Source organism: Mercenaria mercenaria, unplaced genomic scaffold (assembly GCF_021730395.1).
Source record: "Mercenaria mercenaria strain notata unplaced genomic scaffold, MADL_Memer_1 contig_1863, whole genome shotgun sequence".
NCBI lineage: Eukaryota > Metazoa > Mollusca > Bivalvia > Venerida > Veneridae > Mercenaria > Mercenaria mercenaria.
The window spans coordinates 33,221-57,592 of NW_026459875.1; the positions used below are offsets into that span (position 1 = coordinate 33,221).

At 34.9% G+C, this 24,372-nt stretch overlaps 1 protein-coding gene across 1 annotated transcript; it reads right to left on the reverse strand.

Annotated features, from left to right (window-relative positions):
• Positions 1-20,897: 20,897 nt before the first annotated feature.
• On the reverse strand, positions 20,898-23,279 carry LOC123550481 (uncharacterized). Its single transcript, XM_045338910.2, has one exon. The coding sequence runs from the start codon at positions 23,133-23,135 to the stop codon at positions 21,480-21,482; it is 1,656 nt and encodes a 551-aa protein (XP_045194845.2). The 5' UTR covers positions 23,136-23,279; the 3' UTR covers positions 20,898-21,479.
• Between the last annotated feature and the right edge of the window lie 1,093 nt (positions 23,280-24,372).

Sequence of the window (24,372 nt, forward strand, 5' to 3'; positions counted from 1 at the left end):
CTAAAAATTATCGAACAAGTAATCACAAATCTATTTATTCTCAGCTACAATGCATTCATACTTTAAATGATGCTAAATATACTTTAAGAATATCTGTCAATAATTCAAGAAGTGAGCTATATATTTTTGCTTGCAATAAAACAAAGTACATGTAAGTTAAGATGGTGCACAAAATTAGCTGTGTCTTAAATCATTCTTGTATTTAACAATCCTCAAACATCAAGATTTTATAATGAAATTGTTTCTTCATTTTTTTTCTAGTTTTTGATCCCCGGATGAACAAAGTTGTTGCTACCCGAGAGCAGTTGCCCCTAAAGCCAGCATATGCTTTGACAATACATAAAAGTCAAGGAATGACCCTTGAAAGGTAAGTTAACTTTCAGGTTTTTTTCTGATGTACAAGTATTATTTTTCAGATTCTCATTTGATAACTAAATAGATGTTTAGCTTCCATAACATAAGCACATCTAGTAAATAAGTGTTCTCTTTGAAATTTACTTGAAAAATTTTGTGTAATGGGAGGAGAAAATCACAGAAAAATCATCAAGCCCGATACGGGATTCGAACCCCTGACCTAGAGAGAGACAGTCCAACACCTTGACCAAGTCGCTAAAGAGCTAGCCCAACTGAGACTTTTGGAAGTGTCTTATACATTTTTTACACTATAAACACACTGTAACTTATGTTTCCAAGAGGTAATTGTCATTATAACAGATTTACAAAAGTTAAGTTATTGCATGCTGAAAATATTATGTGTCATTTACAGAGTGGAAGTCGACTGCAGGGATATTTTCAAACCGGGACAGCTTGGTGTAGCCATTGGTAGAGCTCGTTCCTTAGATGGACTTAGAGTTATAAATTTCAACAAGAATGCCTGTATCAAACAGCCAGAGAAAATCCAGAGGTTTCTCACTTTAGAAGATTCTATTGAGACAAAGGATGATAGAAGCTGTTGTAACAATTATGCCAGGTTAGACATGTCTAGTTTAAATATATAATATATATACTTTTAAGATGTTTACACACTTGATAGAGAGATACAGTATAACCTCTCTTTGAGCAAACACCTCTTTACAAAGACATAATTATGTCAACATTTGGTTGATTATCCTCTCAAGGGCAATAGATCACATATTGAATTAGTGTCATAATTAGATTTGCACTTTACCTTTTATTAAAGAACACTGAAATAAGCAAAATTGTTTTGGTCAACCTTATGTACAGCTCGGAAAAAATGTTTATTTTATCTTCAAGTTTATTACTACGGTACATTTTGTACTAGTTGTTATATCTTGACATGCATTTACCTTAATAGTTACTAATTTAAGTCTCAGATCAGATAACCAAGTGAAAGAAGTAATGAATGACAAAATCATTATGAGATGTATAGTTATTGCTTAGGTGTTTAAAATTACTTTACCTGTCAATTTTCTTCTTTTGTTGGGGTAATTCTTGACAGAAAAGTTGTATGGCATAGCAGCGTCACGTCCTTTACCAGCATTTGCCTTTCTTGATACAAGGTTTTGCCCCAAGATGACACTATTTAGGGTTCTTTTATACTGTAAGGCATTTGGATTGGTGTTTGCACCATTGTAGGTGGACCTTTGCTGATTAAACGTATTCTCTACTACATCTGAGTTTATTAAAGCTGGCGTCACAAATATTTCTTTTGTGGACTCAATCACCATTTTATTTAGTTCAATAAATCCAGTAATACATGACTGTATGTCTTCATGACACTGATATGACATTAGACTGGATGCTTTTTCTTTTTGTGAAAGATTACTACTGGCATTAATGTCATCTTGCCAGGTCTTGAACCAAGTACCTATTTCTGATAATTCCTGAATCCTTGAGTCTTCAATGTGTGAAATAGGCCTCATGTCCTTAAATATGTCTATCAGTTTTGAAGTTTGTTTCAAAAACTCAATGACTCCATTCAGAATTTCACCATTTGATCCCAGGGTTAACTGATAATTTATCATGCTGTTTAACATTTCTGAATTTAGAATATCTTCTGCTAAGTGGTTGCGCATTTTTGAATGACACGTTAAATAAATATGTTCTTTTGTAAGTTTCCTGTGAAGTTGTAGGCAGTTGTTTTTGTCCCAGTTGAAGCAATCAACAAACATTTTCCACTGAATAGTATATGAAGATGGTAGAGTCAAAAGTCTTGTTTGTTTTTTAGATTTACCTTCAGTGCCACTACTAAAAATATTATTCCGTATCTTCTTTATCACATGGGAAATATCCATGATAAAGACAACATCATTAAAGTTACATGGACATGGTGTTTTAAATGATGTATTATTATTATCAAGGTTATATTTCATGAAGTTTCTATTACTCTGTGCACCATCTAAACTAGTGTAATATACTTTAAAGCCGAACATCTGAAGCTTATCAACTGCTTCCCAAAACAGAACGTATAGCTCAGCACCTTGGACCCCATTTGTAATGAAATGTGCAAAGGGAAATCTGAAGCCGGTTAAACCTAAAAATACAAATTGCAATGCATATGTTCCTAGTGTTTTTTCATTTTTACCAGTTCTTAATATAGTGCATGCATTTCCCTCATCTCCAACATTAGAAAAGCCACACAGTTCCACAACATCTCCATTTTTTGATATCTGAGTATCTGACTGTATAGCCATTTCATCTATGACGATTCCACCTACCCATCCATCTTGGTGAATTTCTTTCCTAACAGCCTAATTGTGCATCCATTCAAGAACATTATCATCAAACCCGACTTCATGCTTTACTTTATTTTTATAGAGCACTAGTGTAGAGGGACTAGGTAGTATGAGCATTTTTGTTGCACGAAAAGACTCGTAAGACTGAGGGCTTCTGCAGTACCACTGTAGGCAAACAGAAATATTTTTTTCTGACCATCGTCTTCCTCGTGGATCTCGGCTGATATTCTCTGCCTGACTTAAAATGAGTTCTGCAATATCTTCTGTTACATCTGGGATCAAATGTTTAATGTCATCTAAAGTTATTTTTCTTTTCGGCATTTGGTCTTGATTTTTAAAATTTTCAGTATTATTTTGTGACTCAGGATTAACATTTTCCTTGTTTACAGTACGCTCATTTAATGTCATTTTTTGGCATTTTCTGCAAGTCATTTTGACACTATTTAAGGGAACAACTCTGTCACACACAATAGTTCTAACAATTCTATGTTGAATGCCCTTGTCATTTTTAAGATGTTCAACACTGTGAAATCTTGTAACTATAAGGGATTTATTTACTGCTACACCTTCACACAATTTCAATCTTTTGACAATTTCACACACTACTAAGATGCTTTGTTTAGTGTTCTGATATTTATTTGACACATATAAACTGTCAAGGTTGACTTGCTTTCCACAGATGCTAAGACTCCATGAATTATCTTTTTGAAATGTCACAATTTTGTAAATTGGTTGGTCATGTAATGAATATCCACTAATTATTTGGCATGATATTGACAGTTCCTTTTCTTTCAATATAATAAAGTCTGATGGCAAGTGATTCTTAATGTCTGACAGTTCTGTAAAAGTAATGTGCTGTTCTTCGTGTGGTAGCCTAACCTTAATGCCTTTGTAAATTGTCCTTGTTTCATGTGCATTTGTTTTCCTTTCCTTTTTCACATTAGGATACACCTTCTGTATGTGTTCCGAGAAGGCACGTTTCTTAATATCGAATGGTAATCCAGCTTCCTTGGTCTCAAATTCAAATATTTCAAGTAGCTTATTTATGTCAACTTCAGAATTACCATCTTCTTCCACCCTAGTCAATAGCCTGAAAAAATAAATGCAAGTAAATGTACTGAAATAGCTATTTTTTAAAGAATTTTTTGTCAGATGTATTAAATGTATAAGTTTGATAATGAAAAATGTCGCTTATAGCAGAAAAGATGGGAACATTTAGCTTGTTAGAAATATTTTTGCTGTCATCAACAAGTTTTCTTAACAAATTTGCATTTTTTTTGCTCATTTGAAACAATTTTGGGACAGAAGCCAACATTTGTTCCATTTACTTGACACAATGACCAAGTCTTGTCCAGTGCATTTCTGTTCCAGTAGTGTTGTAAGCTCTTCTGTAAAAATTAGTGTTGGAATGCTGTTGTCATGAATTTCAAATAAAAGGGACTGTACGCATATAAAAATGGTCAAAAATTATTCCAATACATGTAGAGGTGGAGACAATTACAATTTTAAGTCTTTAAGTTGTTTCTGATTTTTGTGTTAATAATCACAGCTGGCTAGTGTCAAAAAGATGATATGGCTGTACCACAGTATTTTTCCTGTAAGTTAAACATGTTAAACAGACATAAATGGTGTCAAATATTCAGTAATTTGTTGTAATTGTGAGAACCACTGTATGTGTTGTAATCCAAATTATGTACTGTTTTTTCTTGTTGGAATGCTATACTGGATGAATTTTTAAAAAAAAATGGAAAAAAAAAAAAAAAAAAAAAAAAAATTATGCCAACGCAGTAGAAGTGGTTACTATTACAACGCACTGGGATGTTTCCGTTTCTTTTCAGTTAGTGAGGCAGAAGGGTGTCAAAAGGATAAAATAACTATTCCACAATCTATATCCTGTGAATGGTGCAATTTAATCAAGTCAAAAATGCTAAGAATACATAAACCGATGAGATATACAGTAATGCGTTGTAATTGGAACCACTTCCTTATACGTTGCATTTAACTGATTTTTTTTTTTTTTTTTTTTTTTTTTTTGCATTCAATGCCATTCAATCTGACCATGAAGATAATGAATTTGTTTGATAGCATCATACTAAAAAGTGTTATGCAAACACAATCAGATTTTTTGTACATTCTTACATCTTTTTATAAATTTTATACATACTGCACACAAGTGTGTAAATAACTGGTGCATTTTAACAGTGTTTGTTGCTAGAAAGGATCATATGCAGGCTTCTTTGTAACATGTTAAAAGCAAACTCAAAAGAAAATATACTGTTGACAGCAAAAATACCATTATCAAGCTATATTTATACTGTTTACCCTGAAACCACTGTTTCTGTGAAAGTAAGCTTTGGTCTGTATAAAATTTTTGTAGTCCTTTTCCATTGAACATCAAAATTTCAATTTTGATTGTTTCATTAATCTTACACAAGCTTTATTTCATCTGATTTTCTTGATTATACCATTAGACTAAACATTTTATGTCAAAATTTTGTTGTATTTCTGCATCATCTGTGCACAAATTGCTTTACAAAAAAAAATTCAAGCTAAGTTTCTAAAATGACTGTCTTAAATATCAAATATATTTTTCCAGGGGACATTGCAGTAGACAGGGAATAGTAACAGTTGATGATCTTCAGGAACTTGAATACTTGTTTGATGCAGATGATGATCTTTCCCCAAATGCAGAAGATCTTGAAGATGACTTTAATGAAGTAATTGCAAATTTAGATAATGGGGACTATCAACAAAGAAAACTTCCTGAAGACCTAGATTTAAATGCTATCATTGACAGATTAACAGTGAAAAAAGTATTGACTCCAATGCAGTTTGAAACAAACCAAATTTTATCATCAATGGATAAATCAAAATTGGAGTATTTTGCCAGAAATGAGTTCTATAAGCTTAGTTCTATAATGGATGAGTGCAATTCAACCGCAACAGGCCAAATTGTTTCAAAAGATCTTGGTTCCTTTTATTCAAAAATTCACCAACATGCAAACAGTTTAGAGTTTAGAATGAACTGCTTAAAATTGTTTCAAAATGAACAAAGTTATACTGTCAGTCACCAGCATATTTGTTTCAACATTTCTGTGGAGCTCAGAAAATACATTTTAAGTAAACAAGCCGAAAAAGTGACACCATCATCTAGGCAAATATCAAAAAGGACCATAACCCAAGCTTCTCGTGCTCGAGTGAGGTATGTTGGGGGATATTGCATAGCAAAAGTTCGACACAAGTTTGTAAAAAAAAAAATCTCATAGATATTCTGATAAACAGACCGATAAAGAAGAATATGAAGAAGCAAAATGTGCAGTGAAAATTTTAAATGATCTTAGAATTGAAGAGCAGAATGATTTAGCCAGCACAGCAGAGCCAGATTCTCTTTTGGATATATCAAGGCGGCAGAACTTCAACAGAGGACTTACAAACATCCCAGACAGCTTGTTTAATTTCTTTTTGAAGTTAACTGAAAAATGCTTAACCTTGTTCATAAATGAAAATTTGAATAAGATGGGGAGTCAAATGTTCCAGGAATGTCAGAGTGAAATTTTGTCTTCTGTTCCGCTGTATGAAGAGTTTGTGAGGATTTGTTCTCAGCAAAATGAAGCGTGTGAAGAATTTCTTCAATCACAAGAGTCTGTTGATGATTTACTGAAAAGTATAACCTTACAAGTGTCTCAAATTGAAAAAATTTACAGATGTATTATAAAATACTATTTGATGGTAATGCTAAACCAATTTAGAAAGGATGTTCTCGACAGTTTCAAGGTTGAGAAAAAGATGGCTCATAGAAAACAGGTCAGAGTGTCTACTAAAGGTATATCTACAGTGACCAGTGAAGGAAAGAGCACTGCTCTGAAGCAATCTAAAAAACAACAGGAACAACAGCCATCATTTCAACAAGAGTTACCCGCTTCATCTGAAACAGTAGCAGTTGCATCTGCTGCTAGTACTTCAGTAATTCCTCAAGATATAGTTACAGAGCCTGACCCATTATCTGATAATGAAGATAATGTAAAGTGCAAAATCTGTGATAGCCATGATCAGGGAATAGAATGGATTCAGTGTGATAGCTGTGATTCATGGCTACATCGAAACTGTGCTGGACTAAAACACCACATGAAGTGGAAGAAATATCAGCGGAAAGGTGCACGCTTCTACTGTTCAGAGTGTGCATAACTATTTTGAAAATATCTGTACTAGAAGTTAGAAAAATTATGAAATGTCTGATGTACATACCCAAAAACATTGCAAACTGGGTAACAGTATTGTTAATAAGTTTGTTTTAAATGTTACTTCAACTTTATGATGTCACTTTTTCAACATAACATATATACTACATATATACTTATAAATGAGAACTATTCTAAAATTTCATAATTTGAAATACACAAAGCTGGAAACTCCTAAAATCGCTCAACACAACAAATATGAAAAAAATGCAGAAGCAGTTTGATCGAGTCTGTTCATGGACGGTAGTGGAAATGCAAGCTACCATTAAAGCCCTGTAGCTCTGGTGGAGCAGAACACAACATTTAAGCATGCAAAAAGTACAAACGAATTTAGATTCATCTGCAGATATTATTCGTATATTAACTGTTACCTTCATTGTTCTAAGTGGGTATTCAAGGAAAGTTCCAACAGACTGAGAATCAAACAGGCAGTTGTAGCATAACCTGTTCACCACTAGGCCTACCTGATATGAAATTCTAAAAACAGTGAAAATGTCTTTAACAGCAAAACTGAAAATGATTATGCATGTAATCATTGGCATTATTAGACCAACAAAAGTATTGTTATATGTGACGTAACTGCATATTACATCGCTGGAGAAAAAGGGAAAATATACTTTACCATGTTAGTAATGACATGTTGTACAAATAACTGTTTGATTGCGTCGAAAACTGTATAGTTCGAAAAAAAAACACGCTACTTTTAAAAAGTCCGCCAATGTTTACTGTTTATGGTTACCGATGTGTACACGGTAGATAACGTAGAAGTAGGGTACCAGCTCACGTGGAGAACACACCTCCAGAATCGACCAATCGCAAAAAGGTTGCGCAGTAAACCAGTTCCGGGTCACCGTATAAACATGGCAGCTGATGTTTTGAGAGAATACCGCGTTGGGAAATTGACTCGATGCATCGTTATTGACGGAAACGGGACGAAGTAATTATAGGTAAGCGACTAATTATTTATGTTTCTAAAGGCTGGCCACGATTGTGCTTGGAAATAACGAAGGGAATAGGTGGCTGCCATTGACTTGTCTATTGACCCGAGAAATACACGGGTTAGGTCACATCGTGTACGAGATGACATTTGTCAAAGAATAGCGTCTCGCTGCATCAAAATGATGCAGCCTTGAGACCAAAGTGCATGTTTACCGTTAAGATTTATGCTTTATGCGTTGATTAAGACCAGATTTTCAAAAATCGGCCGAAAATTGTGTACGCAGTGAGATCGTTACTGAGGCCATTCCATTTTTTGCTTAATGTTTGGCCGTGAAGTACCATACCTTTATTTTTTTTATATATAGCATTTTTTTTTTTTTTTTTGGAAATGTGTTTTTCTGTTATTATGTTGGGGATCTGGGTTGTAGAGAACAGGGTGGGGGGTCCATCATTCATAAGGGGTCAAAGTCACACGCCGATTGCCTGTGGGTCTCACGAACCTAATAAAAGCCCATTTCATAATAATAATCGCATAGATATGGGTTTTTTTTGCAGTTATTCTCAAGAACAAGGTGGCGTCGTTTTAAGAAAATAATAAAACAGTAGTCCACCAAGCTTTACAAGTCACTGACCTGTATATATTTCTAGACAATATTCAGATTAAAACCAAGTGGGGTTTTTCCCTCATGACGTCAGAGTGTAAAAATAGCCGTAATATAAGTCATATTCATGCGCTTCGTTGTAGGTGCTCTTATTTATGAGAGGATGTAGAAAGTGGATGCGCTTTGCCGTTTTGCACTAAGAAGTGACGGGCTTTCATTTTCCCGTCTTAATTCCATTGGAGGCGGAGCTTACGCACCGCCCCAAAAACTGAATTCAGTCGTAAACATGTAATTACCGAATATACATCTGGGTACATGTCACTCTCTTCTATATACATATATGTATTCAGAAATATGCTATAAAAAGATCTAAGAAAATCCAAAACGCATGCTAATATAATATTACAGACGATATGCTTCCAAACGAACAAATGTCGATATACTTTTTACAATTCCATATATTCACTATCAAACTACAATATGAGACCAATGTTTATAGATTATTTGAAAACGATTACTGGTTAGTATTAGTATCCAGGCCCGGATCCAGGAAAATGTGACTGGGGGGCACCAGTCTAGAAGGTATATATAACCGCCGAGGCGTATAGCGATGAGAGCTGGTAGATACGGGGAGCGGGGTTCTGGCCATTTTAGGGGTGTCAGGAGGTGTCTCCCTTTGGAAATTTTTGAAATACAGGTATGAGATGGTGGTCTCTGGGGTATTAACTGGTGGGAGTACTCCCCTCATTTTAGGGGGATAAGGGGGCTCTCCCCTGATTTTTTTTTAAAATACAGGTATGAAATGGTGGCCATTGGTACATTTTTAGGTCTAAATTTGAGGTAATAGAGGGGTTAGTCCCCTCTTGATGAGGGAAGGGGTCTCCCCCTGGAAAATTTTGAAATATATGTATGAAATGGTGGCCTCTGGTGCGATTCTAGGTCTAAATTTTGAGAAAATACTGTTCCTTTGCCAAGATAGTTTGGTGCATCTTTGATGAGTATTGGTCACTTCTAAGCCAACTGGGGGGGGGGGGGGGGGGCACGGGCCTTCTCGGTCCGGCCCTGGATCCGGGGCTGGTATAGGGCCGGGTCGGGTATCTTTAACAACAACACACATATGCATGTTTCGATTTTAATTCATAAATAGCCCATTATCTGCGCATAAAAAATGTTAAATTGAAAATCTGCATTTATAATGAGTAATGTCAATGCTGCAGGTCATATACAAACTTCGAAACATAGAGAGCAAGTCGACAATGGGGGCAAGAGTTGAAAATTTAGCATCAAATTTAATTTTTAGTATGCAAAAGTCTCCTTTAGACAACCTGTGCCATTCGATTCAGCGGTAGAAACGCTGGCGGTAAATGGTGCATTATTTTAAGAGATGTTCGAAGAAAAGATCAATTTTGATACATATTCTAAGTCAAAAAAGGGAAAAAATGTCAAAAAATGAAAAGTTATGGAACTTGTTGTGTACACTAACATTATGACTTCAAACGTTCGTGTGAAATTTCAATTAAATGTATTTATAGGTTTCGGGAATATTGAAAGAATATTGAAAGAATTTTCTCAATTTTGGCAAATTTTCCAAGTGAAAAGCGAGATAATTTTGTCAGAACAAAAAGTCAGAGTTATAAAGCCTGTTATTTTAATGGGTCTTAAGATCCTACAAACACACATATAAGTTTCAGCATGACACGTGACAGGGGCAGACGGGACAAAGTGATTCCTATATAGCCCCAAACAAAGTTTGGTAGGGGTAAAACCATACCTCCTTTATAACACAAGACGCAAAATAAGTAATAATTTTAGCTTCCTATACATTATTTTTTACACAGGACTAGCGCAATCCAGCAAGATTTTCAACATATCTAACATCCAAGACACGTATATGTTTACTGATAAATACTATCTAAACCCGTCTATGGTCACTAAAATTACAGTACTTTTTACGTGGATATCAACGTATTTCAATAATCTTACCTGTTTAAAAACTTAAATTCTTTAACAAAACGCTAACAACGTTGATTGAATGCTTCATAAAGTAGCAGATCCGGCAATTCTGATTAAAACGATCAATAAGAAAGGAATGTCATAAATACAAAAACCACTTTGAAAAACATTAAAACATTTTTACGGTCAAACTAAATGTGCTATAATGTGTTTTTACTGTACCAAAATATGGCTTACAGAAAAAAGAAAACGATCGGAAAGTATAAGCAGACGAAGTAGAACTACCTTACATTCTTGTCAAGGTAGTGTGCGTAATGAAAACTGACAAGCTCGTCTCATTTGAAATATAGCAGTAATTGCAACTTCCATCGTCAGTTTTCAAATATTGCAATACTTTCATAGCTAGGACTATTTTAACCAATATAGGTATGATACACACATAAACTATAAAGACAATAAACATCAAATATAAAATTCACTGAAGAGGAGGTTACTAAACTTAACTTATTGTGCAGAAAACTGAGAATGATTAAGACATAGAAGTTCTTATTATGTTTTGTGCTATATTGTCTAAACATTTAATAGCATTACTTACTTATGTATTTTACCTTATATAATACAGTTAAATGTGTTTGAATTTCAGATCATTTATTTCTGAAATGAATAAAGTATATGTTCTATGTTCTTATCATAAGAGATTTATTTCTGTTACTGTTTTCAATAGCACAACACATTTATTAACCTTTGTATAAACCGTTAGCCAAGTTTTCTTTTAAAGATTTGCCACAATTTGCACATTTTAAATACTGTATGCCACTTTTTCTTCATGTGCGAATACCCTAAATAACGTATGCTATCTATGAATACCTTAATAATTAAAACATGATATATACGAATACCTTTAATAACGCAAGATGGTGATTCTTAGTTCAACAAACCTTTAGTGTTGCATACATTTGTCAAAACGGTACACAGAAAAATAGTTATTTTCAGGAATAACAAGGTTCGTTGCAATTTTTCAAAACCAGTTCATTGGCTTACTTTTCGCAAATTCCATGAACTATTTGAAATGTCTTATCTGACTTTTTGTTGAAGCATGCTCCACATTGAAGATGCGGGCACAAATATACTTTATGTGTCAAATGTTAAACTGAAAGAGCTTAAGTGTTTGTACCCATTTTTATAGCTTAATTGCAAAAAATAACATTTTCAGTTCTTTCGATGTTTCCTCTTCTCTTTCTTTTTGTAGCCTGAGCAGCTCTCATCCCTTATGGATTCAAAGTAATCTAAGCTTGCATCACTATGATCAATGTCATTGAAATCATCATCTGCTCCGTTGAACACAACATTTCTAACATTAATGTCTGGTTTTGCGTATTCTTCATTGTTTTTATCCCTGTCTTGTGGACGACTGCTTTCAACGACAGGTACATATGTTTTTGTTTTACTTGAATAGGAGACGTTTGAAACAATTTCTGGAACTACATTTTGTTGGCGGACATGTACAACGGCCGGTGCACGTGCTTTAGTTTGACGACGGACTTTTGATACACTGTCTGTTGTTTCAGTTGCTTCTAACCATGAGTTATACTTCAAAACTCGTGGCATTGCTAGAATAGCAACACCAGAAAGTTCAATTTTAATCTGGAGAGAAGCAGCTGAATTTATGGAAAAAGTGTTATAGGTATTGTAGCTTTGCAAACGATGTGGTAATATTCAATGCATTGTCTTTCTTATAAATATTTTAGTTTTAAAACGAATTTAAAAGAAAATGGTCTTTTTTGCGTATACTTTATGTCTGTCTATCTACAATTTGATATATAGCAAAATATGGATAATTTGCTGAAATTTCTTCTGTTTGACAAAGAATTAATATATTCTTATTTGCCCTTAACGAGCATTGCAAACGACTTAGTATCTAAATTCATTTCGCTATTGTTTTATATTAACTTCAGTTTTCTAGGTGAAGAAGAAAATCGTCTTTTTAAGCATTTTGCAGATGGTATAGGTTTGTTGTTTGTTTTTTTGTTATCGGAAAGACTCGAACATTCTCGTATATTTCCGTCAATTCTTACGGAATGTAAGTTCCTTAACGGTAAAGACTGGTCTTCTCACACATGTACGGATTAAAAAAAAAATAGTGAAAGCTCCATAATATGATTTTGTTTACAGCCGTCAATTTTAAAAAGCTTGAAGAAGAATTTCGAGTTAGCATCGAATTTAGATCTTGCTCGAAGCTGAAATGTCCAGTGTTTTATTCGAGCCAGCATTGAACTTCTATTCTGTCGGAAATGGAAATCTTAATGAACTGGTTTCGAGCTTGAATTAAATTTCGATCGTGTAAGAAGAAAAAATCTTCAAAGTTTCAAAACGTTGGAATTTGAGGCGGCATATTTTGGTCAAGTAAGAAGTAGAAAATCGAAATTCAAATTTTCGAAAGAATGACGTTAAATTTCGATTACACTGTGTTTCGAACAAACTCAGAAATCGAATTTAAAATCAAAAGAAAGCACCAAATTTCGAGGTGGAATTGAAACTAGAGCCAGCTTGAAGATCGAAATTCAAATATTTTGAGCTAGCATGAATTTCTAGTCAATCGGCATTTTGAATCTTTGAACTGGCTTAATTCAATACCTGCTCGATATTCAAATTGAAAATTTGACTTTGATTTCCGAACTTGTTCGACATGTAGTGCTAGATTTTCGAAATGCAATATCGAAATTCAGCTGTTTCAAAAGTTAGTTTCACATTCAATCCTAGCTTTAAATTCGATTGCTTTGAAAGTTCGAGCTGGCTTGAAATATAATACTAGTACCGTGAATAATCTGTTTAGATTTTTAAATCTTGTATTTCGATATATCAAATCTGGCACGATTTTTAATCTTTGAATTATGATCTTGAGCAGATCGCAGTTTCAGTATTACATTGAAATCCAGCTTTTCAAAATTTGAAGTACGATTTTCGAGCTGGCTCGATACTAATTGCTTGCTCGATAACTGACTTTTAAAAAAAATCAGTTTCAATCTCTGAACAGGCTGTTCATTCAATACAAGGCCGAAATTCGGCTTTTGGAATATTATGAATTTCGATCATTGAGCTGGCCTGAAATTAAACGCTATTTCGATCTTTAGGGGTAGCTTGGGATCAAAATTCGACAGGTTATGAAGTTGAATTTCGATCTGGCATAAGATTCTAAGCTAGTTGGACACGACCCACGGCATAATAATAAATGTGCAGTTATTTGATTACACATAAAACTGTCTAAAACCTTTATTTCATAATCATGATCATCAAACAAAGTATTATTTGTCAGTATTTTTCAAAGTGAAGGAGCTGTCGCATTAATGATGGCGCTATAAGTAATGGTAGCGATGTGGCGTATGGTTTGCGTTTTCTGTTTTGATACGACTACGAATTAACACTTCCGTATTGTTTAAGATCTGAACAAAATGAACATATTTACTTTCTCATATGACTCATAACATTCCTATCAAAGAAAGTAAAACAGAAAAGGTTTAACAGTACAGAGGAATCATCTCAAATAGAATGGTGCCCACAAAGTCACATGTCCTATAGCCATTTGTTTCTTCACGAAATATGCCATAATACATATCTAACCTGCCGAACGTTATCTGCACTTACATCGAGAAACAGCACACATGAAACATTATCAAGAGTACTTTTCCGACCGCGACTAAACTACGACATGACAGAAATTCGTTTTTTTTTTTTTTTTTTTTTTTTTTTTCAAATGTGTTTGTATTTGTTCGAGTGTAGCTTCTTATTTCTAGAACATCTCATTCATACTTCTTAAATGGTTTCCTCTTTACATAATTATCTTTTTGTTAAAACTAAAGGAATCAGTCGACTTTTCTGCCTAATCAATGGCAGAGTCTTCATGCGCACAAAGTGAATGCAATAAGGTGTCACACTCCTCAATGTCGCTAACTTTTTCAAGTTTTTCTTCATATTCATTGTCATCATGAGAATCGTCTTATATCTTAAAGCGTTACCTGGTTTGACAGTTTGTGACTTGTCAAAGTTGTACTCAGTTTGGAAATGATTTCACTTTTCGATAGAATATTCTTTTGTTGTTATCAAACTTTCTTTCAGTGTTGTTACTGTGTTTATTGGAACTAATCCTTCAGAGAAAAGGTCTTGGGAAGATATTGTTCTTCTTTTTGTTGAGAGGCCCACTTTTCCTTTTCCGCATGAAAATCTCCATCTGCAATGGATTAATAGTGTACTAAAACTTACTAAAGTGATACTTGAGTGTATAAAAGTTTTGTGTGACTGAAGATTTAATCGTTCACTAATTTTTCGCACACATGCTATCTATACTTCTAAAATAATTGTAAGACATGGGAATAAAAAGGTAAATGACAATTCATGAAAGTATACCATAGTTCTCATAAATTAAACTTCTTATTTCTAGTCAGACATTCAACACTAACAATACGCCAGGGCGCCTCCCCTGTATACCTCCAACACTGATGCGATAGCGCCGCCACTTTAAAAAACTGGCATATTTCTTTAAAGAAAGATTTCATGAATTCAGATGTTTGCATCTGTAAGTACCATACGTATTTAGACCATTTGCACGGGCGATTTTGTTGTTGTAGTATGTATATCGAAAAGAAGTTGGAATACCAACATAATAAATGAAAATGATCATAAGCAAAGCTTAACATAATACTTTAACGAAATTACAGTGAACCTCTTACACGGCACTACATTGTACGATTTTCAAAACAAGTTCTTTCTATCAAAATATAAAACAAAATGTGACTTTCACTTACGTGTTTACAATTATAGCTGTACCAAGGAAATGTCGACAGCATCTTTACTTATCACCACTTTTTGGTGGTGGAGCTAGCGCTTAGTAGCCGTGGTTTAACTAGGGCGCAATATCGGCTTTTCTATTAGTACATTTCGAAAAATCAAGGTGAAAGTCAGTGTCCTTCGTATTTTCAGAAAATTGTTATCAATATTGAACTTTAAAGAAGTAAGATTTTAAGAACGCCAATTTATTTTTAGATCCCGATATTTCTTTATCTGTATTTCAGATTGTGTTTAGAATATGTATGTATTTTCGATTAGACCAGACTATTTAAACTGAATCAATACCAAAGTATACCGCCGCTAGTTTATTTATTATAAATTCACCCATTGTTAAATATGGAACGCTGCAGCTGTCTTATGTCGGGACATTTTATGTTATCATGTCCAAGTGTGGTGTAACTTGTAAAATCAGTGTCTTTTTGCGTTAAAAAAACTATGTTAACATGTCAAATTGTTATGTTAACTTGTCCAAATAGTGTCTAATTATGTCAAAAAGCTATATTATTATCCCAAAAGACAATATGATCATGTCTACAGAGCGTGTTAAACAAGCTTTAAAAAGCTAGACTCGTTCAAATGATACTTTAACAAGATAACATAGCTTTTGATATAATAAGAAACTGTTTTGGCAAGTTAACAACACACTTCGACATGATAACATGCCTAGTTAACATAACAAGAGACTATTTTAACATGTTAACATAACACTTTGACATGATAACATAGCATTTTAACATAATCAGACAGTTTTGACAAGTTAACACCACAGTTTGACCAGATAGATGATAGCTTTTTAACTTAATAGCACGCTCGGTAGACAAGATTTCACGGTACGTTGAAATGAAAACATAGCATTTAACGTAATAAAACACTGTTCTGACAAGTTAACACCACACTTTGACATGATAACATGCCTAGTTGACATAATAAGACACTAATAGGACAAGTTTACATCGCACTTTGACAAGATAACATATTATTTTAACATAATGAGACACTACTTTGGCAAGTTAACACCATATTTTGAGAAGATTACGTAGTTTTTTTACATAATAGCACGCTCTCTAGACAATAGCACACGACACTTTAACAATATAACATATTGTTTTAACATAATAACACAATCTGTAGACAAAATCATACGTTATCGTAACAAGATTACATAGATTAGATTTTAACATAATAACACGCCCTGTATACAAGATCACACGATACTTTAGCAAGATAACATAGGTTTTTAACATAATAACACACAGTACAGACAAAATCACACTTTAACATGATAACACGACTAGTTGACATAATAAGACACTATTTGGGAAAGTTAACGTCAATCTTTGACATGTTACATAGCTTTATACATAAAAAGACACTGTTTCGACAAGTTAATACCTCATATAGCTTTTAACATAAAAAGACACTGTTTTGACTTGTTAACATCACGCTCTGACATGATAACATGAAAAGTCCCGACATAAGACGGCTGCGGCGTTCCATAGTCACTGATAAAATTTTTTTTTATGTCAATACATCATACATACGAAGGTAAACAAATCATCGTGATTACCAAATAGGGTACAAAAGCTTCACCAGTTTGTTTTTATTCATCAAATCTTAGGTCAGTTTTTAATGAAATTCAATGTAGTGATTGTGTTTGGTTAATCTGACTGAAGTACGATCTCGCTCTAATTGAAATACACGATTTTACTCTGACTGAAGTGAACGATCCCACTCTGACTGAAGTGAACGATCCCACTCTGACTGAAGTACATCACCTCACCCTGACTGAAGTACATGATCTCAATCTGACCGAAGTATACGGTCTCACTCTGACTGAAGTACACGATCTTTGTTTTTGTTGGGTTTAACATCGCATCATAGGTCATGGTTGAGGAAGACGCCAGGTGTCCCTACGTGCATTATTTCATCACGGACAGGCACCTGGGTAGAACCACCAACCTTCCGTAAGCCAGCTGGATGGCTTACTCGCATACAGAATTAAACGCCCCGAGTGAGGCTATAACCCACATCGATGAGAGGCAACTGTTTTGAAGTCAACGACCTTAACCACTCGGTATGGAGGCATCTCACTCTGGTCGAAGTTCACAGTCATACTCTGCCTGAAGTACACGTTTCACTCTGAATAAACGATTTCCCTTTGTCTGAGGTACACGACCTCACTCTGACTGAAGTACACGATCTTACTCTGACCGATGTAAACGACCTCCTTCTGACTGAACTAAAGAAACTCACTCTGACTGAGGTACACGACCTCACTCTGGCCGAAGTACACGCGCTTTCTCTTCCTGTAGTGCACGATCTCACTCTGACTCAAGGACACGGTCTCACTCTGAATGAGGTAAACGACCTAACTCTGACTGAAGTACACGATCTCACTCCTCATGCAGTACACGATCTCACTCTGACTGAAGTACACGATCCCAATCCGATTGATGTACACGATCTCACTCTTACTGAAGTTCACGATCTTACACTGACCGAGGTACTAGACCTCACTCTGACAGAAATAAACAGACTCACTCTGAAGTACGTTACTACTCACGATCTCACTCTGAATGAAATACATGCTCTCGCTTTGACTGAGGTACACAACCTCATTGACTGAAGTAAACAATCTCACTCTGACTGACGTACACGACCTCACTCTGGCCGAAGTACACGATCTCACTTTTCCTGCAGTACAAGATCTCACTCTAACTGAAATACATGCTCTCGCTTTGACTGAAGTACACGATCTTACTCTAACCAAGGCACTCGGCCTCCTGATTGAAGTAAACAATCACACTCTGACTGAGGTACACCACCCCTCTTTGACTGAAGTACACAATCTAACTCTTCCTGTAGTACACGATTTCACACTGACTGAAGTACACGATTTTACTCTGACTTAAGTACACGATCTCACTCTGACTGAAATACACGATCTTATTCTTACTGGAGTAAACCACTCTGGCTGAAGAAAACGATTATCTTACTCTGACCGAAGTACACGATCTCACTCTGGCTGGAGTACACGATCTCACTCTGAATGAAGTACACGATCTCACTCTGAATGCTGTGAACGATCTTACTCTAACCGAAGTACACGATCACACTCTGAATGAAGTACACGATCTTACTCTGAATGAAGTACACGATCTCATTCTGATTAAAGTACACGATCTCACTCAGACTGAAGTACACGATTTTATATTGAATGAAGTACACGATCTTATTCTGACTGAAGTACACGATGCCACGCTGACTAAGAACACAACCTCACTCCGACTGAAGTACACGATCTCACTTTGGCGGAAGTCAGGTCATTTTCCCCTATAATGTAAATAGTGTAACTTAAAACAAATTCTTGTCAGTTTTATATTTTTCGAAATTTTGAAAATACCTTCATTAGTTAGTAATTGCTAAAGAAATACATTATAAAGTGATTCCGTACGTTTTAGGAGCTTTCTACTTGCAATAACATAATAAAATATGTAGAAAGCTCTCAATACATAATAGAAGAATTTTAGCTGAATTCAGATACCTATTTCAAACAATACTGGCTTACCATTTTCGCTATCTAATTTCAATTGCTGTCTGTTTTAAAAAATTGAAATTTTCATTTGATCCGGAGGCATATCCCTTTAAAATATAACTTTACCATATAAATATAGTGGAAACCTAAAACAATTCTTGACAGATTTTGCAATAATTTTACACGAATGATGCTGGAGTGAATTATTCTGATTTGTCAAATAAATAAAAGATTTCCGCCAGAAGGCGGTCAATATTCCCTATATTTATATAGTGGGTAGTTTAAAGATATTCTTGTCAGAAATTGCTAGCCCGGACTAAAAATGATTTTTTACACAAGTTATCCTTTGATGACCATTCAGTAAAACTGTTCAAACTATTTTATTTATTAAAAACATGGACATTCATAATTAAATCTATAGTCTTTCCTTTCAAGGTAGATTACAGCCAAGCTTTAAGTATCAGGTCAAGATTTTTGTGCACCTAAATGGACATATTTCACTTTGTTCACACTCTGGCATATTCATGTCTTCGCCAGTTGTTGAAAAATTGTTTACACCCGTAAGATCTCAATCAGGTTCATTTATGAGGTACATATGCCAAGATTGTCAGAATTGCATGCCCCTGATTATAAAAAACAAAATGTATTTCACTATATTTACACTGGATCCCCTGCGTTTCTTTGTCCTAATCATATATAGATTTTTAAATAGCATGTGAATGGGCATTAAACCATCGTCAGGTTGCATTATGGACCAGACAGGACAGGTTTATCCAGAGTTATGTGCCTTTGATTTAGCAAAAAAGGTTCTGTTTCATTACGCGTCTACTATCAAAACATCATTTCATCCCGGCTGTTGGCCATTTTTGTGTGAATGTGCTCTGTATCAAGCAGTCTATGCTGTGTATTGAGCAAAATGTTATGCACAATAATATGTCCCAGACAGTGATTTGTCGTTAATAAAATCATTTGCGAATGAATTATATCACATAAAGTGATATATATATCACATATAGATTCACAGTCCATAACTCTGCTATCCATGAAGGGATTTTAATATTACTGGGCACAAATAAATCCCATAATAAGACGATGTGTCATGCTTAACTTTCAGACCCCTAGCTCAAAGGCCACGGTCACATTTGGCAGTCAAATGTTAACATGGTATGAACAGGGTCTATTTCGTGTCTGGTCCAGAACTCTGTCATCCAGCAAGGGATTTCAATATTACTTGGTATAAATGTTCCCAATAATCAGGCAACGTGTCATGCGAACCCAGAACCCAAGCTTAAAGGTCAAGGTCACACCTGGAGATCAAAGGTCGATAGGATTTTTCCTGTCCGGTCCATAACTTTGTCATGCAAAACAGTATTTAATATCAGATGGCACAAATATTCTCCTGGATGAGATCATGTGCCATGCACAAAAACCCGGACCCTTAGCTGAAAGATCAAGGTCACACTTGGAAGTCAAATGTCAACGGGGTTTTTCCCCTGTCCGGTCTGTAGCTCAACAATCCTTAAATATTACTTGGCACAAATGAACCCCATGATAAGATGATGTGTCATGTGCAGACCCAGACCCCAAGTTCAAAGGTCAAGGTCACACTTTGAGGTCAAAGGTCGATAATAGTTATTTTTTCCGTATGATCAATGACTCTGTCATCCATGAAGGGATTTTAATATTACTTAGCACAAATGTTTTCCATAATAAGAAAACGTGTCTTACGCAACCCCTTATCCCTAACTCAGAAGTCACTGTCAGAGGGCAAGGGCAAACAGGATTTTTTTTCCTTTCTGTCCCATAACTCTGCCATCAATTAAGTGATTTTAATATTACTTGACACAAATGTTCCCCATAATGAGACAATGTGCAATACCAAGACCCCTAGTGCAAAGGTCAAGGTCACACCTGAAGGTCAAAATTGAAATAAAAATGTTGGTGTATTCTCTTCAGAATTACTTCCCTTTAATATTGATTTCTTACTTTTTTTGTCACATTTTTCCCACCAATTTCAAAATAAAATGTTATCAAAATTGAAATTAAATACTTTATATTTAAAATTGTTATGAAACAACTGTAGATTTTTGTATATGCAAATTTTAATCCAAGTGTTGTGTTATTGTATACAGTACAATATTGTTTATACATCATTGACAAATAGTTATGTGATACTGCTGTACAGAAATTACGTGCTTTCCAGTAGGGACTTTGTATTGCATGGCAATTCATTCACCTGTTTCTGTACAGAAAGACTAACGTATTTTATAATGTTTCAATAGTATGTATCATAAAGATACATAAATAAAAATTTTGACATGACTACAAAAGACCATTTAACGATTTCGACTGTAGGGCATGCACATAAGTTAGTTTTGTAACCAAATTACTAAAATAAGTGAAATTTAAGGTCCATATTGATTCTATAAAAAGTTATATGCTAACTATTTTCATTTGCCGTGTAACTGTTTCAGTCAGAAGAGGCTAAGAATGTAGTAATTTTTGTACTTCCTTTTTTCTTTCACAATACAAAAACATTGATAAACGATAAAGTTATCAGCCGTTTTAAACAAGAGACACGATTTCTAGTTGTACGTCAATTTACGATGATCAAAGTAAGGATGAAAAGTTTTTGTATCATGAAGATATCATGAAGATATCTTAATATAGTTTATTACAAATTGTACATTCGCATACCAGTAGGGTTATCATAAGACACTATAAACTTGGTCTTACAGTTATCAAAACAAACACAACGTCCATTCCCGGGAAACTTTATTTTACGTAGGAGTTTTCCATTTCTATCAATCTGATGAATCCCTCCAACACCCGGTATATAAATGTTTCCTTTGGCATCCATGTCTGGATGCAAAGGATATTGTAAATTTTCTTGAGTGTATTCGAAAACTACTGTACCATCCAACTTCACAGCCACCACTTTATGCAGACCAAAGCTAGATATGTACAGCACATTAGTGCCTGTATCAAAACAAATTCCGTACGCTTTCTTCACAACATTACACATTTCAGGTGTTAATGGGACAGAGCATGATTTCGTACCATCAAGCTTGAACACATTAATAGTCCAGGAAAGACCTATAATTTGGTGTTGTAATTTGTTGTACGAAATATCCCAGATATCACTGTCTGTTTTGAACGTATTCACTGTTTCAAATGTCCCTTTACTGATCTTCATTAGCTCAATAGTGTTGTTACGTGGGTAACAAACAGCAAATCTTGAATCATCTACTTTTTTCAAAGACCATGGTTCTGAGGACACGTTTATTGTTTTATTGTATTTAAGTGATTCTTGATTTATATCAAATAATTGAAGCTGCTTCATTTCTTGCAAACCAACGACAACAAAATTGTCAATCCACACGCACGCACGAGCAAAATCAGATGCAAGTTTCACTTCGGTTATTAATACTGGCTCTCCGGTTAGATTGACCTCGCATATTTCTGTACATGAGAGTACACCAGCACTAGATGTTAGCTCTTCAAGAGGAAAGTAGGAAGCAATGGTTTTCATCAAGTCTTGTTCAGAGACGTCATCTACTAAAGTAAGACTTTTCACGCTTGAGTCACTTCGAATATTCTGCAGCGTGTCTTCATGTCGTTTAAGTTCTGTTTTCAATTTTCTCTCAACCAGAAATAAATGAAGCTGTTCTCCATTGTTATGTGCAATACGAAGGTTGTCACGTGAGCGATTAACATCAGTTCTCAGCGTTTCAATGCTTTCTAGTTGTGTTTTACTTTTCTTCATTATGTTGACGCTTCTTTCGTCAGCATCCTGTAAAATAGTTTGCTCCATTTTACAGAAAGCTTCATCTATTTTCTTTTTAAGCGCTGTCAGCTTATCTCTAATTTGAATCTTTGAAGCTTTCACTGTAGACTGGTGCTTTGTTTCGTATTCTGTGAGCTTTTTGGAACCATCCAAAATTTCACCCAGTCTGAAATCTATATCCTGGTCTGAAATTTCCAACTTGGATAGTTCGTCTGCTATAGAAATCATATCGTCACACTTCCGGTGTCTTACTATCGCGCACTCATTACAACATAACTGGTCATGGTCTTTGCAGATGTATCGAACCTCCTCTCTCTGGTGCTCGGGACACTTTGTGAGTGACTTTAAGAAGTCAAATTGAGCAACATCTGATTCTCCGTCGCCAAGGTTACAAAGTTTATGATTTGACAGACTTTTGATTTTCTTATGTAGTTTCACACAGTCTTCGCATATTTTCTCGGAGCACTCATAACAATAACGACTTGCCGGTACTTCTATTTCTTCCCGAGAACATGGTTCACAGTTAATTTCCTTGTCCGTCATTTTTGATTTCTTGCTGCTCAAAATCTAAACTAGGATAAAGTTAACAGGTAAGCTCTCCACCCACTTGTCGGCATTATTATCAAATTGTTTGATATCACATTTCGTGTCTGTCCTACATAAAGAACAACAAATATCACATTTCCTTTTGTTGTTACTACCGATCACCTTTGCAGCATAATTAACTAAACACAGACGACAAAATGAATGTAAACATGGTAATGTCCGTGGATTAACGTACAATTCTAAACAAATAGAACAACATAAATTTTCTTCGTTTATAACTACTTCCTTCGACTCCGTCATTAAATATCAGGTATATATACAACAATCGATAAACTGATAGCCTCGCTCGCAACTTATTTCCTTTTAAGGTGAATATAATCACGGATGACCTAACTGCATTCAATTGTAAACAGGTACTAGTAATTACCGAATGCATATCTGTGTGTATCGTAACATGTCGATGATAAGATTACAGGCAATGTGCTTCCGAACGAACAAATGTTGATATATTTATCATAACTTCCTATACTGATTGCCAAACCAGAATATGCGATTCGTGTTCATAAATTTCTAGAAAATGTTTCCCTCGAAAACTGTTAAACTTGACAACAACATACATGTCCAGTTACGATTTTTATTCATAAATAGCAAATTTCCTGCGCATAAAAAATCTGCATTTATGGTAAGTAATGTCATTTGAATTTTAAATGTCCGAGGTCATATACTAACTTCGAAACGAAAAGAGCAACTCAACAATGGGTGCAAGAACGATATGGAATAGTTGATAACTTAGCATCAACTTTAACCTTTAGTATGCAAAAGTCCGTGTCATTCGAAGCAGCGGTGTACAACTGGCGGAAAATGCTGAAAATCTGCGACCAGGCTGACCAAACAAGAGCTGTCGCAGGAGACAGCGGGCTCGACTATTTTGATGCTGGATAGTGATACTGGGCTGCAGGGCACATCAGAGGAAACCGGAGCTGTCACTGGAGTGTTAAATGACTCCAATGGTGGATGAAGATATTGTACAATAGCTTGAGTCTGTGTCAAAAATATTAAATAATAAGAGAGATAAAGATAAAGTGTATCAAAACACTAAATAAGTATAATTCTAAGTAAAATGGGGGCATAATTCATAAAATATTGTGCAAGAGTTATGCACCTTGTGTTATATGATGTGGGTGACGATGTGGAACAACTACTTCAAGTTTGAATCAAATCCATTAAGTAATAA

Excerpts from the sequence above, each read along its gene's own strand:
- LOC123550481 (XM_045338910.2), bottom strand. The coding sequence starts at position 23,135 with ATGACGGACAAGGAAATTAACTGTGAACCATGTTCTCGGGAAGAAATA.